General features: G+C 40.0%; 1 protein-coding gene across 1 annotated transcript in view; it reads left to right on the forward strand.

The window, feature by feature from the left end:
- The first annotated feature begins 239 nt into the window (after positions 1–239).
- Positions 240–17,952, forward strand: part of ABCD2 (ATP binding cassette subfamily D member 2) — a 43,040-nt gene continuing 25,327 nt past the window's right edge. The window contains exons 1-6 of the mRNA XM_084205336.1: positions 240–1,635; positions 2,978–3,158; positions 7,561–7,682; positions 10,443–10,611; positions 13,720–13,814; positions 15,243–15,388. Coding sequence (XP_084061462.1) covers positions 712–1,635; positions 2,978–3,158; positions 7,561–7,682; positions 10,443–10,611; positions 13,720–13,814; positions 15,243–15,388 — 1,637 coding nt within the window. The 5' untranslated portion in view covers positions 240–711. The remainder of the gene's footprint in view (positions 1,636–2,977; positions 3,159–7,560; positions 7,683–10,442; positions 10,612–13,719; positions 13,815–15,242; positions 15,389–17,952) is intronic.

A 17,952-nucleotide genomic window follows, 5' to 3' on the forward strand; every position in this document is an offset into this window, starting at 1 on the left:
CCCCCCACCCCGGGCCGGCGTTACAGCCCGCCCCCCCTTCGTCCCCGGCTCGGGGAGTGCCGGGGGTGACGCGCTGCCCATCCTGCCGGGGCTGCCGCGGGACCCGAGCTCTCTCCGGCGCTGCCGCCCCCCGTCCCGCTCCCCCGGCGCCACTGGCGAGCGAGGCCGTGGCCGGAGGCGGAGCCTGCTCCGCAGGGCAGGCGGAAGGAAAGGGCCGGTCGCAGCCTGGGGCGAGTCGGCGCGCTGCAGGACCGAGCTCCGCGGACCCGCCGAGCGCCGGGGAATCAACGGTGCGGCCGGAGCCGCTCGCCGGGAAACCCGCCGTGAGCCCGGAGCCGGCCGCCGGGAGATCGGGGCTGCTGCTGCTGCTGTTGCCGCCGCCGCGGCCACGCCCCGAGCGATAGCGGTTGTGGCCGGGGCGGCGGCGCTGAGCGGCCGGGCCGCTGCCGGTGCCGGTGCCGCCCCGCGCGGCGCAGCCAATGGTGGTCGGCGGGGCGGGCTGCGCCGCGCGGGGCTGCGTTGTGCAACGCGCCGCGCTTTGAAGGCACCATCACCCCTGGGAGGCAGCGCTCACTCGGCATCTGTCACGGCAGGGCGGCCGGCGGCGGGCCGGGCCCAGCGCCCCGATGAAGACCCGGCGGGACCGGCCTTCGCAGCGAGCATGAGCCACCCGCGCTAGGAGCGGCACGTAGCGGCGGCGAGGCGGGCAGGATGGCCCACATGCTGCATGCGGCAGCCCGGCGGGTGCAGTGGAGCAGGACGGGCGCCGCGAAGAAGACTGCGTGCCTGCTGGCCGCGGCGTACGGGCTCAAAATCCTCTACCCCATCATCCGCGGGCGTGTGAAGCGGGCGAGCGGCAGAGGCGGCGCGCACGATGAGACGGGCCAGGCGGTCCCGCACCGCATCGACAGCCGGGGCAGAGCCTCTCCGGCCGTGGACGCGGAATTCTTCAAGCAGCTGCTGGAACTCCGCAAACTGTTCTTCCCGAAGCTGGTGAGTGCCGAGCTGGGCTTGCTCTGTCTCCACTCGTTTGCTCTGGTATCCAGGACCTTCCTCTCCATCTATGTGGCCGCCCTCGATGGAAAAATTGTGAAGAGCATTGTGGAGAAAAAGCCCAGGAGCTTTGTCTTCCAGTTAATCAAGTGGCTTATGATTGCAATCCCAGCAACTTTCGTGAACAGCACCATACGGTACCTGGAGTGCAAGCTGGCCCTCGCCTTCCGCACGCGCCTGGTGGATCACGCCTATGAGACCTACTTTGCCAACCAAACTTACTACAAAGTGATCAGCATGGACGGGCGGCTGGCCAATCCTGACCAGTCCCTCACCGAGGACATTATGATGTTCTCCCAGTCCGTGGCACATCTCTACTCCAACCTCACCAAGCCCATCCTGGATGTTGTGCTCACCTCCTACACCCTCATCCGCACAGCACGGTCCCGGGGGGCCAACCCCATCGGGCCCACAGTACTGGCTGGTCTCGTCGTCTATGCCACGGCCCGCGTGCTCAAAGCCTGCTCGCCCAAGTTTGGCAAACTGGTGGCTGAGGAGGCTCACAGGAAGGGCTATCTGCGCTTCATACATTCACGCATCATTGCCAACGTGGAAGAGATTGCCTTTTACCGAGGGCACAAGGTAAGGAGGAGAGAAATTTGAAGCGCTGGGGTAGCTCCTGCAGTGCCGGAGTGGACCCATGCTTCCCCCTGATGCCCTTCTTGAGCATTTTGGGTCCCTCTGACATTTAAACTTGTTTACAGCTTGATACTTCCCATTTCTTAGGAAATGCTGTCTCACAAGCAGTGTCTGGGGGGAGCAGATCACAGTTCCCTTGAGCTCTGACAGTGTTCTGGTTTTGCAGATGGATCTTATGCTTATCTAGAAAAGTAATCTACATTGCTGTGTTTTCCCCACCCAGTCCTTTCTGATTAACTTTTCCAGACTTCTTTTTTCCAACCATGGGTAAGAACCACCATATTTAATTCAGCGGAAATAGCAACCACGGCACACCAGACAGTCTAGGGGGAAACTCTGTGATGGCCTCAGAGCACGCTACAACCTTTGACACTCTTTCACATAGCCAAGCAAAGATGTAGTCACCAGTCTTAAAATAGCATAAGTACAGTACTTCTGCAATCACAGTTACATAAACTAGTAGCTTGTTTTAAAGCCATCTTATTAAGGGACTCCTAATATTTTTATTAGAAGTAAATTTTGGCTGTAATATCTTTCAAACATGATTGGGAAAAAAGTTGTTTCATGCATGGTGAAAATGAAAGCTAGAAACGAGCCTGAAGTATTACTCTTTCAGTTCAAGCAATGATTATATAACATTAATGGTTTATTTTTGTAGACACAATCGTTCTCAAAAGCTGCCTGTAGTAGTGTTTTAAGTGCAGCTAAATTATACTTTTCTCAATTCCCACATATACGGGCTTGAACTGAATGCATACTGACTTGCAACTGTCTTTGACTTGTTAAACCTCCTGGGATAATTCTCTCCTTCCCCAGACGGTTTGCAAAAACAAGCAGCATTTCAGGAATCAACTCTGCAGCTTTAAGTCACTGAAAATAATTGATTCCCAAATGCTTTCCAACATAATTTTCAGTTGCTGTGAAACTCTACAGCTGCAACTTTATTAAAAGGACATTAAATCAATCTTATTTTGGTTGTTGGAATGAACTGTTGTGACTGCTGTGTTGTTCTTCTATGTATTAGAGATCTTAAAAGAGTTGAAAACCTGCCAGTGTTCTGTCAAGGGACAACGGTGTAAATAAGAACCAGGTCCACTGACTTCCATACAGCTGTGTACTTTTGCTGTGAGACTGCAGCACAGTGAGTGTAAAGTACCACATGGCAGATGATTCAGAAGTGACAACTCTGGGTAGCCGATTATTTCTTCTACTCATGTGAAGATATCTTGTACTACATGTCCATCTTTGTTTCATGGTATAAATTATTTTATTATTTTAACCATAGGTAGAATTGAAACAGCTGCAAAAAAGCTACAAGGATTTGACAGATCAAATGAATCTCATTTTGTCCAAGCGTTTATGGTACATCATGATAGAGCAGTTCCTGATGAAGTATGTCTGGAGTAGCTGTGGTATGATCATGGTCGCTGTGCCCATCATCACCGCAACGGGATTTGCAGATGGTGGTAATAACATCTTTTTTAACATCTAATTTCTAAATGTTTCTTTAAAGTTAATGTACCCAAAAGACTGTAGTTCCCTTGAGTGCTGCTCACATAGGTTTATTTTTCTCAGACTTTCTTACATCTGTGTCTTATGTATAACTTGCAGGCATAGCAAGTCAGCTGAGCAAATGATCCAACTTGGAGTGTGTGATAAATAGTACGAAGTCAGGACTTAGAGGATCCTGGTATCACACAAGATTGTAATGATTATTGCAGTCTCCTTTTTCATTAGTCACTGTTGGAAAGGCAAGCTGATTTTTACAGTATCTCCTTTTGCAAAATGATACTATGAACTTTAATAGAGTGCTTATCTTCTCCTTCCATAAACTACAGTGTAATTACAGGTAATTATAGGTAATTTTTCTCTTATTATTGACCTATTGGAAACCGCTGATTTTTCCTGACTCCCTGGGAGAGGAGAAGGTAAAATTCAGATTCCAGGCTAGGATGGTATCATTTTTGACATCCTATCACAATTTTCCTGGAAGTGAAATGAGACTCAAATAGTGTTGTTACTGCAGATGCTATTAAATAAAAAATAAAAAAAAGAAAACAAGAGAGAGCAAAAAAAAAAGGTATTAAGGAGGGCTTTTGGTCAGTTTAACAGGCTTCCTCATGCACAATTAGAACTTAATATATTGCAAATTTTATAGGATTCCTATAATATGAATCCTACAAAGTCTTCAGAAGGATCAGTTCTAAATTGTGTACTTTGAATTAGGAATGAGTGAATTCTTTTCTGTGCAGTAGTTCTGTTTCTTTCATGGAAGCTATATTCTAAATCAGGACTGTCCAAGTGGAGAAGCTTGGTATGAGCTTTAGGATGGCTTTGTGCAGTGCCCACGTGGTTTTGCTGTCTTGCTGAAAAGTTGTGCCGGTGCAGGGCTGGGTGCCCAGCTCCCTGAGCTGCTGCCCATCACGTGCCTTAGGAGGGCACTACATCAGCACCCTGGTTGGCATCCTGGGAACAGCTTCAGAAATATCAGGATGTCTTGTTCCAAACTGAAGAGACTGTACAAAGGCATTTCACCTTACAGTGAAGGTTATCAGCACAACAGAAAAAGTGATAAGGGTCTTTCTGCTAAGATGGGAATGAGTACAATCAAGAAAAGAAGCATTTAACCACATTTTGTAAATATCTCCTTGGTATTAGAGCATGAATAAAAAAGGACTTGTACTCATGCTAAACTAAATAACATTCCTGTTACTCATGTTTGTTCTTTTGTTAAATATATTTCAAATGTGAGAGAGAACAAAGATGCAACGGTGGCTCACGTTGTAAAGCAGAATTATATTTGCTACCAGCAACCTAAGCTACTAAAACATGGGGGTTTATTATTGAGTCCTGGGGCTTACTGTAATTGTGGCTCACAAACATAAAACTGGCAGCACTGTCAAGACCAGTGTGAGGTATTGCAGGTATTCAGAGAATCAAGCACACCTGAAATTACCATTTACCTGCTTTGGAAAACAGTACTTTTTGCAGATCACACACAAATTTGTTCACATCTGAAGGAAGCGGTAGTCAATTTTTTGCGTTAGAATGAATCAAAAGAGTCAGGGAAATGCACAAAACTGGTACCATGGTGAGACTTGAGACTACTGGTGTAAAGTCATAAATTTTGGACACTTCTTCAGGGAAGAGAAAGAAAAAGTAAAACATTAATTCTTCAGTAATTCTTCAAAAGTAAAACAATAATTCTTCTTTTTTCTTAAAAAAAAAAGTATCTTCTTTGACAGTGATATTTCTGACTGAAATTTTTTAATTGTGTTATATATTTCAGTGAAGAATTTAGGTGGCAAAGACAATATTTCTCTTTGATAATATTTCTCATTCTTTTTGTATTAATTCATATTCCAAATGTTGTGTCTCAGTTTATGGAGAGTAACTATTTTTTGAGGACTTTGATTTCTCTAGACACAGTGAACATTTATTTTTGTTTATAAAATAAGTGTGACTATCAATTAAATAAAGGAAAAGGAAAATGGAAATGTTACGTTCTGTATGAAACAGAGACAGTCTGTCTGGTAAAATGTGACACTTTCAAACTCAGGAGGCCAGCCATATGAAAAATGTTTTGGACAAAAATTTCAAGAAAAATTATATTGGTGGGTTATATAATAGAAGAGTTTGTCTTTTGGGCCTGTGAAATGTTTATAAATTCTGTATAATTTCAATATTTTAAATATCCCTAATCTGACTGATGCAGTGGCCTATAGAGATCCTTGCTCTTGCTAAATGAGCTGGCCTGGGTGCTGGAAGCAGTAAATATTGCATTTACATGAAGGAGGAATGCTGCATCAATGCAGTTAAACCATACCTGATTCCTAGATGATTTAGTTGTGGTGGTTCTATATAGCATAGGCTGCATGTGCATATAATCCTAACAAGATCAGCAAAAATTGGTTGTGTCAGAAGTAAACAAATTTCAAATCCTCTTTTACTAATGAATTAACTGAATTCTCTCTGTTCACTTCTTGGAGTGGAAATAACTTTTTGAAGTGAGAGCCACATTAGTAAGAATTTTGTAATCTCTCCTTTGCAAGAGCTTTTCTATATTATTTTTAAAAGCTGTCTCTCATTGTGTCTCAGCAAGATTGCATACAACTAGTTGACTGTGTGCTGATATAGAACTGAATTGAGAAAACATCATAATTAAGCCCAGGAAAAATAACATAGACATTCTGTGGGTGTGTGTATATATATACACACACACATATATGTGAAAAGTTATGTTGTAACAATGTTTAAAAGTTTTTCATTAATTATTTCAGTGAAGTACAATGAAATAATTAAATCAGTTTAATTATTATTATATTAAATAATTATTCCACCAACTTCACTGTAATAATAATTAAATACTAATAAATAATTATAATATAATTAATAATATATTAATATTTAATTAAATAATTATTCCAGTGTATTTTTCTGTAATGCAATCCATTTCAATGATGTAGAATACCTTTGTGGATGTGTAAATTAAAACAGAATAACATTTAGATTTAACTAATAAAGACAGAAAGATACATCTGGCTTTGGTACCGACTGTAGATTATCAGACACCAGATTTCTAGAATCTGATTTGTCAGGGAAGTGAGAGTAAGAAAATGCTGTTTGCTCCTACTCTTGCATTGCTTAACTTAAGCCATGAAATTTATGTTGCATTATACCTACAAGGAATTTCTCCTAGATTTTCTCGATCATGAGCCCTGTGGAAACATGGGTAGCAATTGCTAGTGCAGGAGTTGCCACAGTGGATCTGCCTGTTACCCTGCCTAGCACGATTCCTAGCATCAGCTTAGTTCAAAACAAAGCTTTAAAAAAACTTCACAAATTTTAGAAAAAAAATAATATCTTGATCCCATTCTGCAAAAGATTTAAGCAGTTTATAGGGATACAAATAAAGTTATGTGAGGTTGAAAGCCCTTTAGATCTTTCATTGTAAATCTTTTATGTGGAAAATTTTTAAAAGTGATTTGCTGGTTTACTACACCAGTGATTTGTAGTTGCAGTTATAAACACTGGAACAACATTTAGCCTCAGAATAGTCAGGCCCTTCTTTTTAAATCTTGTTTCCTTCAGGAAACGAACCTTGCAACTTGAATCTATGGGACCCATGGTAGCAAAATCGTATATGTAGATATGGTAAATATACTTACTTTTCACATATCTTGTATAAATTCTGCCGCTGTTTTCTCCTTTCCTGATGCTGCTGACATTCTTATGAGACAAGTCCTTTCTTTGGAGCAAGAATATTCTTGTTGACAGGATGCAGTGTCATAAATAAAGCCTCACAACTTTGTTCTGAGGTCAGATGAAGAGAGAAACTTCATTGTGAGGGAGAGTTATCCTATTGAAACCATGCCTTTGATACCAAGAGAGTTTATTGCTTTCTTGCAGAAATATAGTAGTATTGCCAGATCTACACAAATGTAAATGGTTCCTTCTACATGAAGTCAGTAAATAAGCAAGGTTGAAAATTAATAATCACAAAAATGTTAACAATTATGTTCAAAATCTGTTTCGTATCATTGCTTAGGTTTAACTTTTTTAATATTTTGAAAAATTTCTGTTGTAGGATGATATATTAAAAGGAAATGATCCATATAGATAAATAAACAAAATAGCAGGATGTTTTGCCTAACAGGATGAATTCCATATGCTCCCATTTGCTCTTTTTGACCAAGCTATGGTGGTTACATTCACTAATTCTTTTTGAAAGGTTGTCTTCATAAAGTTAACTTTTTCTTAAAAAAAGAAAAAGCCTGCTCTATAATAGCTCACATTGCAATAATAATTTAGTTTGTAGAGATAATTACCAGCAGACTATTTTAACAAAACTTTTTTTTTTACATTCAGAATTGGAAGATGGGCAGAAACAGGCAATGGTTAGTGAAAGAACAGAAGCTTTTACTACATCACGAAACTTGCTGATCTCTGGAGCAGATGCTATTGAAAGGATTATGTCTTCATACAAAGAGGTACTGTACATCCTGCATGCATGAAACAGAAGAGGGGAAAAAGAAAAACAGTTTACATTCAATATAAAATATTTTTTTAAAAAGTAGTGCAGTTGTTAAAGGAAAATTCTATTGCAACTAAATCCATGGAAATATTTGAACTGGTAGTTTGATCTTCAGGGTTAAGTTGACGTAGAGTGTAAAGTGCACAGTTGCCTGTATGGTGCAACATGTAGATGTAATTTTTAATACTTGTGTTCGGGTATCATCAGAGGGTAATAGAAGTTCCTGGAATGTCAGTGATAAAGGTTCAAATTTCTCTTCTGTTTGGAGCACAGACCTGAATTTGGGCTGTCTGCCTTCAGTGTACTGGGACTCTTCTGTTGGAACTGTCACAAAAGCATATAATAAGTTTAATTGTAAGAGTCTTTAAAGTTCTTCTAGTCCAATCCCCCCCCCCCCCCCCCCGCCCCCCATGCCTTGAGCAGGAACATCTTTGACTATTATTGGATTGCTCAGAGTCCCATGCAGCCTGACCTTAAATATTTCCAGAGATGGGGTGTCTCCACCTCACTGGGCAACCTCTTTCTGTATGAAAAACGAGGAGAATTGAATACTTATTTATGGGCCACTTAAACTGTAAGGCTGTTTTCAGTATCTTGTGAACGTCTTAAATTGTAAGTAATTTTTCAAAATAGGGAAATTTTAGCAGGAAAAAGTTCACTTTGGGAGTAAAAGTATTCTAGAAGCACCGAATGTTAATGTAGAAGATCAGAGGTGTTTCAGGTCCTTACTCCATCTCCAGTAGAGCTGTGCTTAAATCTGTTGTCTCTCCTGTGGATTTCTTTAAATGCCAGCTGTTAAGCCACAGAAAAGTGAGTCAGTGCTGTTAATCTCAGCATTTCCTTCTGAATGTTCGTTCTTCATATTTGAATTGGTGTTTGCTCATCCCTTTGGTGGGAACCCCTTTTCCCAGTGCAGTGTGAGGAGGAATGCGTTAGCTAGGCAGCTAATCAAAGACTATGGATTCTGTTATTTGGAATCCAGCCATGACAGCCATAGCCTTGTCAATTGTCAGAGGAGGGGTTTTTTGGCACCTTCAGATACAGACTTTGACAAAGCCAAAGTGTCTGTCCTTCTAGTGGGCTGTGATTTTTAACCTATTCTCTTTTAGCTGTTCCCCTCCTTGATCTCTGCTGTCAAGATACTGCCAGAGAAGCTGTCATACACTGATGTAATATGTGTTTTGTTTTCAGCATTTAAGTTGTTTATATAATGTACACAAGGACTCAGAAAAACTGTGGTTTTATTTTTTTGGCAAAAAAAGTACCCACAAAATATTAGAGAAGAACTGAACAAACTCACTTTCTCTAACATGGTAAGGTACTAATTGAGACAGCATAAGACTGAAGAGCAGTTCTATGAATTTCCATCTGGATTTTACATTTATGGTGCTCTTCAAAAGACACTGCAGGACTTCAACCACATTGTCATTCTCATTTTGTGATTCAGGCAGTTTCCAAAGCACAGTGTACTTCAACCCATGTCAAGTGGTAGTGCAGTTCCTTTTCTTGCCCACCTCCTCCACCAAGGCAGCCTCTTTCAAGTCAGTGTAATTCACTGTGCAAATGAGGTGGGCTTAACTTTTCTTTGCAGTCAATAGTTTAGGTGGTGGTATTTAGTGTTTGAACAAAGTTTCTACAGTCATGGTATAGAAGCTTACTACATGTTATGGTTCTCCTGGAGCACAGCTGGTACAAGTTTCATTTATCACATGCAGGATTCTCTCCATCATCCTGGTGAAATGATGGCCCTGGCACAAATAGTGAAACTTACAGGAGAATTATGGAACTATTTCCAGTTATTTCAAAAAATCTTGGAATTATGTACATAATAGTGGATGAACTCAGTCATGGGGTGTACACATTTAACCACAGCGAGCCAAGGATTTTATAATCTTGATCTAATTTTCTTGTCCTCTCTGCATTTTATATAAAAATGTATCCTTTTAAAACCATCTAATAATACATTTAAAATAAAAGGCTTTGTCTTAATTCTTTACTACCAGCAGATGGAGGCAGTTCTTTGGGAGCTCTTAAATAGCCCATGAATATGAAATTACAAGATCCCCGAGATCTGTTGTTTCTGTCTTCACTAGGTGAAAATTGTGACAAATGGACCAAAAAAATAAAAGAAGAAAGCCCTTTTAAGAGACCTCACCATCTTAAAAATGCCCACTTCTATTCTAAGGTGTCGGATTTAGCAGGCAGTTGACAGAAGACTCATTTCTGGTTTGTACTGCATTTTAGGTTAGGGTGCCCTGATGTTCCCTCTTTTACACAGAAGAGCACACTTCTCCCACAGGAGGTTTCAAGAGTACAAGCAAGTAAACATAAGTAATTACAGAAGCCATTTTTTTCTCACTTCTGTGGACTTCTATTTTTGCTGGAAAATGCAGAGATTTTGGTTTTTTCTTTTGTACCAGACTCTTTGTTTTCAGATATGTTAGTAGCTGTTCTCTGTTCCTTGAAGACTACAGAAATCAGCAGTCTCTACAACCTCCTCATTCATTGGCGTTATCATAGCTGACATGGGCTTAACTCAGCTGTCCTGTGTGCTGATTGGTAGGAGCCACAGGTGGCATATGGGTTAGCACGGCATTTCAAGGAATGGAAATCAGTGGGTGATGATCAACACTGTTGTTCATGTTGATCCTTGGCCAAGCATTTAATTGTAGAATTTGTGGAACATAACTGAAATGAGACGTTTGTTGTTTCTCAGGTCACTGAGCTAGCAGGCTACACCGCCCGCGTCTACAACATGTTTTCAGTCTTTGACGAGGTGAGGAGAGGCATCTACAAAAGAACTGCTGTTATTCAAGGGTCTGTAGACAACAGCAGGAGTGAAGATAAGGCAGAGTTACACATTGATGGGCCCTTAGAAATCAAAGGTAATTAATTCAGATTTGTATGAATTTCCCAGGGGTGGTGGGGGAGGCATGGAGCAGTGGGAGAGGAGGTGAACAGAGGTTTTTTTTCCGTAGCTAATCAGCCTCTCAGCCTTAATGCCCCAGAGATCATGTTGCCTTTCATTTTAACCCCCTGCTTCCTTATAACTCTGTCCTTATGGTGTGCTTTTCTAATACACAAAATGGCTCAAATGTTTTCTGTAAAAACTTTCAATGAAAAGGCATTTTCGCTATACTATTATATGTGATGGTGATGTTAGTATTCTTACAGTGACAGTGCCTGTTTTCCTCAGACCATTCATTGTTTTTTCAGAAAGCTGAGACTAACATTTTTACCTTCAGCCATCATATTATTTTGTTTGAGGTAGGAGGAAAAAAGACAAATTGGTTCTGTAGTTTTTCCCAAAAATAGTATGTTTTCTATGACTAAAGATCAGCCTGTGTTCATTTTTTTCATAATTTAGTGGGAATCTTCAACTGAAAATGATAACTTTACCTTCTCCTCACCTCCCAAATGATCTGATCATACATACTTTTTCCCTCCTGACCCCATCCTCTGTCTTTCTGGTGCCACTGTCTTTCTGTCCCCGCCCTCCCTGGAGCATTTTCTGTACGTCCACTCCTTATTGTGCCACCTCTCTCTGCCTCTTGCATCCAGCTTCTCTCTGAGGTACTCAAAGGCAGCTTTTGCAATGGGTTTTTCCTCATTTTCCCAACATAGCATTTCTGCTGCTGTCCTCTGTGTTGTTGAAAAGCCTTGTTCTCTTCCTTTAGCTTTTGAAAAGTTAAGCCTTAGTAGAGTTATAGGCCCCAAAGGGCTCTTTGTGAAATAACTTCTTGCAGCAATTTCAACAGTGCTGCCCTTCAGCTCATATTTCTCAAAGGTCCTCTGACAAGGTTCATTATAACAAAGTGTGATGCAGCATGGTTGATAGGTATGGAAATAGCTGATGTCTTAATTTTATAGATCTTGGTAGTGCTTGGCTGGTGTTTAAAGAAATGGCAATTTATAACTGTTGCATGTGTTCTTGTACATGAGAGAAGGTTTGTAGTTCCTGGAGCAATGAAGTAATTTGGGGGCTCTTTTTAGAGAACTGTGTTTATAGCCAAAACCAAATAGAGCTCAGATACGGAAATGTGCTCTTCATGTTTGCTTTAGGTCTAATATATCTAAACCCCACTCCTCTATTCTCTGCAACCTTTTCCCAAGATTTCATTCCCCTACAGTCACTTTTCATCCAGTCTGAATTCTTACTAAGCCATGGTGACACGCATTTGCTCTTGTGTAGTTGTAGCTCTCAGAGGCAGCTAGCCAAGACCAAGCATTGTGCACAAGGATTTAGGCCAGACGAATCCAGGCCACAGGCTCCACATTTTTTATGACAAGTGCTATTGTAATACTGGTTTTCCTCATTTCTTTGGGTTGCAATACTTCAGAAATCCCTGAAGAGTGGATTGTTTGTGAATAGAAGTGCACGTGCTCACATACCTGTGTGTGCCTGCATTGTTAGAAGCAGAGAATATTCTGCTTCCCCAATGGCTCTTTGAACACATAATACTTATTCCCTTTTGAATCATCCAGTATAAGTCCTTGTAACTAAGCAGTGTCTGTTTTGTGGCTTGCATTTACTGTTGTCAGTAAGTGTGAAAATATGAAAATAATAATAATATTTTACAGATAGCAGTATGGCCTTATGGCATATTTAATTATTCAGAATTAAAAAAATTAAACAGATTTTTGTACATCTTGTACAAATACTGTCAAGTTGTGTTTCTGATTACACATAAATATACTTTAAAAGCGTGCTAAAGTTGCAATCAAGTACTGTGAAATTAGGATTAGGAAATGAGAATTAAGTTTACTTAATTCTTACTTGCTGACTATATTTTATCATAGATTTATTTTAATTACAATGTCTCCACTGTATCAAAGTAATTTCTTTTTAACAAAAAAACATTTTTTCCCCATAATCTCATGCTGTTGTAAGTAAAATTTATTTTATGAAAAAAAAAACTTCAATTGATACATGGCATAAAAATTTCTGCCCAGGTTATTACAGTTTGGCAAGTTGAAATCAGTTGAACAAAGAGCCTCTAAAGGAAGAACGTAAGACTAAACTTAAGTGAAGAAAATTCTATCAGAGCCTTCTATCATTAACTAACTAATTTGGTCTTTGTTACATTTTTCTTTGTTCACATTAGTTTATGTTATAAATAAACAGCTTTCTAATACAAAGAAAAATGTCTTTCCTTTGCATCTTGTCTATAAAGGTAATTGCTAATATTTTTCTAGGAATCCAGCTGTTTGGATTCTGTTGAATAAGACCATTAACAGGTGACTGAGAAGTTTTACTCTTTTATTCTTTTACTCTTTCCAGGGCAGTTAATATCAAAGTCCTTGTGTTACAGAGTATCCGGATGTCCAGTAGAGATTGTGTATTTAATTTGCCAGAAATCCAAATGCCAAGTGTGTCTACCTGACTGAAATATTTTATGAGTTTCTGCAAATACTTACAAGACACGTTTACAGTGTCTGTGGCATCAAAAAGAGATGGAAACAAGCCATTAAATGTTTTCTCCTTTGCTCTCGTTGCTGGAGGAGACTGAAAGGTCTGAACTCCAACTGAAAGGTCTGAAAGGACTGAAGCTCCAACTTTCAGAGCTGGTAGTGATTCCTAATTAAATCCTCAAAGAAGGTTAACTCGTTTGCCTGTGGCTAAGGCTGTCCTTGAACTTTTTTACTGCTTGATATTAAACAGCTATTTAAAGCAGAATACAGAAACTACAAGTAGAATTTGAATGAACACATCTTTATAGTGCATCACATATTTATGATGCATACTGTGCATTGTGTTTAGGATCAAATTTAGGCTTCATTGCACATTCTTGGCTATTGTTAACAGTGTCTTTTGGACTAGCTAAGATTTATTATCCAGATTTTCCAATAGGGCAACCTGGAGCACAAAAAAGAGCTGTCTCAAACACCAGTCCTTACTTGAAAATATACTCAGTTGTGCACAGAGGCTGTCACAAGTGATTGCTTAATGGGGGGTTTCACAAACTCTAATTTTTGGTTTTTTTTCTTTCTAGGGAGAGTAATTGATGTTGATCAAGGAATTATTTGTGAAAATGTTCCTATAATTACTCCGAATGGCGATGTGGTGGTTTCCAGACTAAACTTCAAAGTAAGATGATATGCAAGAATCTTCTGATTGTTGCCATCACATTAACATAAACAGCACAGAATTCATATACCTTATGTTAAGTACTTGGAGGAGCATATGGATAAAAGGGGAAGTCCAGAAAGGTAGGCATAGTAGCTCAATAGAGGCAGACACATGGAGTTTTTCCTGCTCAGAGAAAGAAAAGGGAGGATTTCTGTTGCTGTTGCCAGGTGAAAAACTGATCTGAGATTTTCAAAGCTGTGTATGACAGTATGCATCCACCTTTAGTTAAATTCAGTCAAATTGGAGTGCTTTACTCACAAAGGCTCCTTTAAAAGTCTGAGGCCACAGCAACAGTGAAAAAATCAAACCTGTAGTTTTTCCTGATCACCACAAAGAGCAGTACTGACTAATAGCTGACAGCATAGTTCACAAGTCCAGTTGGGGAGCATTTACTCAGCAAAAACTTGTATTTTTTTAAAAAACCTATTCCAGACATCTCTTGGTACCTGCTCACAATTTTAACGAGTGACCTTTACTGAATTACTCTCAGATGTATCCTGATCTGATGTTCCAGTCAGATGTTGTTCTTTTTAAAAAGAGTTGAAGTTATCAGAAATAAACTTAACCATTCCAACAGATCTTTTAATTTAGCTAAAGCAGGATTTTCCTTTTCCTCTGAATTAGTAACTATGAGAAAATCATAGGTATGGCAAAACACACAACAACTTCAGGGTAGGAATTTCAGAATTGTAAAATTACAGCCTTATGATCAAGCAGACATCTCTGTTTATTCATTTCTCTTAAGAGACAGAAACAAAGAAAATACAGAAGTCAGTATATTTCTGTAAAACATAGATACTGGCATTGTTATTATGCATAAACATACACTCATATATACACAGGGTAATAGGCAAATGAGTAAAAAAAAAAAATCACTTGTCATCACAGCCAAGTTAACATAGGCAATTAAGTGGGAAATGGCAGTGAGAAATAGATTTTCCAAATAATTTGATTGACCTGCCATACCTGCATTTAATATCACAGATAGGCACAGTACTCTTTGAAACGCTGTTAACACCTTTGGACCTAATCTGCATTAGAACAATTGATTCTGACTGTGATGTATTGATGCTGTAATGTAATCATATTACATATTATTTATGTGTATATAATAATATATTACTATAAATATTACCACCATATACTACTGTAAACATTAGTTATAGAGATACTCAGATATAAAGGAAATTATTTTCATTATCTTAGCCTACATATTTTATCTAATGCCACTGCTTCCAGAATAGTTGCATGAATACATGAAGCTAATCAATGAAATTAGTTGATAATTTTATATAAATGCTTATGTAACCCCTCTCAGGAGTCTTAGAATCTCTTGTGCCACACACATTGTGTAGTAATATCTTTGCATTTTCATCCTCTTTGCAGGTCGAGGAGGGGATGAATCTTTTAATCACTGGACCCAATGGCTGTGGAAAGAGTTCTCTCTTCAGAATTTTAAGTGGTTTGTGGCCTGTGTATGAAGGAGTTCTCTACAAGCCCCCTCCACAACACATGTTTTATATACCACAAAGGTATGTGTCCTGCTGAAGGTGGTGCTTCTTACCTGGTTAAATGAATTTTGACCCTTCTTCTCATATTTCTAATTTGTGGTGTGTACATCCAAGTTAAAAGGTGGTAAGCACAACCTCAGCTGTGTGAAGTGTGTTTATAAGAAGAGAATTTTTTCTCATTGGTGATGCAACATCATTAGTCATTGGAAAGGGCTCACTTGTGTTGGAGCCCGTGCTCCTCAGATGGCTGAAATCTGGGATAATTTGGATTGTGGGAACAGACTGGAGTCTGAAAGAAATTTGAAATAGACCTAGTGTATCCCAAATCTGATTTCTTTTGAAACCAAGGATCGAAACAAGTGAGAGTGGTTTGATTCTTAAGTGTCAAAATAACCAAAACATAACTTTCACACTGCAAGACCGCAGTCCAATTCCAACAGTAACTGCAGATTGCCTTTTTAATAATCTGTGCTCATTTCACTAATGGAAGCTTGGCTTTGTTGTCCTTTCTTTGTACTCTGACATGCTGTTGGACTCTCAGTATATACTCTTATGCAATTGGTTCTAGAATATCTCCTTAGAGACCTCTAACTATGTTGTTTTGCAAAAGCAAAGTCAAACACTGAATCTTTGCTTCCTGTAGTTCATTTCTTCACATGGGCCAAAGAAATATTTGTGATAACAGTTTGTAGCCTTGTTTAAAAAGTACAAATACTTGGATGAATGGAATATGCTGAACTGATCAGTAGATTTGCCTTTCTGCAAGTGAAGCTAGGAAAGAACACTGCTCTATGATTTTTTCAAATATCTGTATAATTTATTGCTAGCCATTGTCATTTTTCTGATTCACTCAAGACTTATTCAGGAGTTTGGATCAAAATACTGTATTAAGTGTTTTTCAAAACATTATTTCAGAATACCCGTTGTGCAGAACATTCTTAAAACTGGTTTACTCAGTACAAAAGTTAGTCTGAATTTTTTTCTTGAAGAAAATGCATTTCAGCCACTTCCTTCCTCTGTGTGATCCCAGCCCCTACTCAGATCAACATCTGTGGCTGGCTTGCTTACAGCCCTTTCCCTTTACTTACGTTCCCTTTATCCTGTGAAAGCACAGCCATGTTGCATTCAGGCAAATTTGCCAAGGTGCTGGTTGAGCAGATTGCATCACGTCTGCTGGATTTTCATTTCCACAGATGTGGTTCTTTGTTAGCTGCTTCCTCTAACTTTGCAGTGCTGGAAGAGTTTGTCCAGCAGACGTCTGTTATGAAACATTTCAAAAAGTTTGTCAGAATTCACTCAATGTCTTTGCAGCCCTCTGTGACCAAAGCTGTAGGACCGGGGGTGTGCAGTGTAGGGATTGGCATACGCAGTCCATCCTAGTAGGATCCCCAAGGAGAAGGATGTCCTTGCAGCATCCGAGGGACACTGCCTTAGCTCAGCTCTGTGGCTCTTCATGAGCTCTTGTGCTTCCCTTCCCAAGGGACAGAGCAGTGTGTGGGTAAATGAGGCAACAAGGTGTGACAGAGAGAGCTCTTCTGCAAAAGTGCTACACCTTGACTGTGGATGAAGATTCTGAAATCTCCTCTGGAGGACAATTCAGCAGTGTCAGAGTGCATTTTGGACAATCAGAAGTGTGGCCTGTCAGTGTCTCGTATTTGGACAGGGACCGAGACTGAATCTTGTAGAGATTTCTCAGTGGATGTGGCTGAAGGGGTTGATAAAGGACAGCAGTTTGTTTGGCTGTCCTTGAGGATCTCAAATTGCTTTTTTGCCCAGTGTATTTGTTCTTTGGGCATACAGAGTCTTGGATGAATATCTGAGATACTAAGAACTTCTTAAATTGAAGTTTATACATTTCGGGACAAGGTCTTCAACAGATCTGCTGGAGTTTTAGGGCTTTTGTGTGGATTGCCTTAAGTGGTCCAGGCTTTTTTTTTTCTTTTTTTTTCTTTTCTTTTTTTTTTTTTTTCTGTAATCTACCTGTGAGTGTTTTAACAGTTCTTTTATTTGTGGCCTAAGTACATCACACATTCACTTGGGTTTTTTTGTCTGTCCCTGGCTCTAGTATAGATTTAGAATTTGTGTACTGGTTTGTAAGCTGTCCCCAAATTAAAGAGGTTTGTTTTGTAAGGTCCTTCTGATGCAACCATTTTACTTATTAATCCTGTGCAAATTGCTGCTTTATCAGGGTTACCTTCTGTTTGTTTATTTTTGTTAGGCACAATTCTGTAAATTCTAGACTGAAGAGTAGAGTGCCCTGCCTACATTTCATCATGTTTGTATTTCATCATAACCTTAGGGAAAATTGTTCCTGTCAATCTGGAAAGTGTTGCGGAAAATGTTTCAGACTGACAGGATCTGGGAGGTGATAGGATAGGATCCACCTGGCATCAGCCTACCTCACTGTTTTGTTTGCTGGGTAGGTGAAACTGTGGTACAGCAGAAAGCTCTTCAATTGGTAGATGTCCATCAGAGCAGCAAGTTAGGATGACATCCCTGTGTTTGGGCATATACAATACATCTCTGGTCTAAGAGCCTTCCATTAGTGGACACAGTTACCATTGAAGCATTGGCATTCCTGTGGC

This window comes from Fringilla coelebs (assembly GCF_963513975.1).
Source record: "Fringilla coelebs genome assembly, chromosome: 5".
Lineage (NCBI taxonomy): Eukaryota > Metazoa > Chordata > Aves > Passeriformes > Fringillidae > Fringilla > Fringilla coelebs.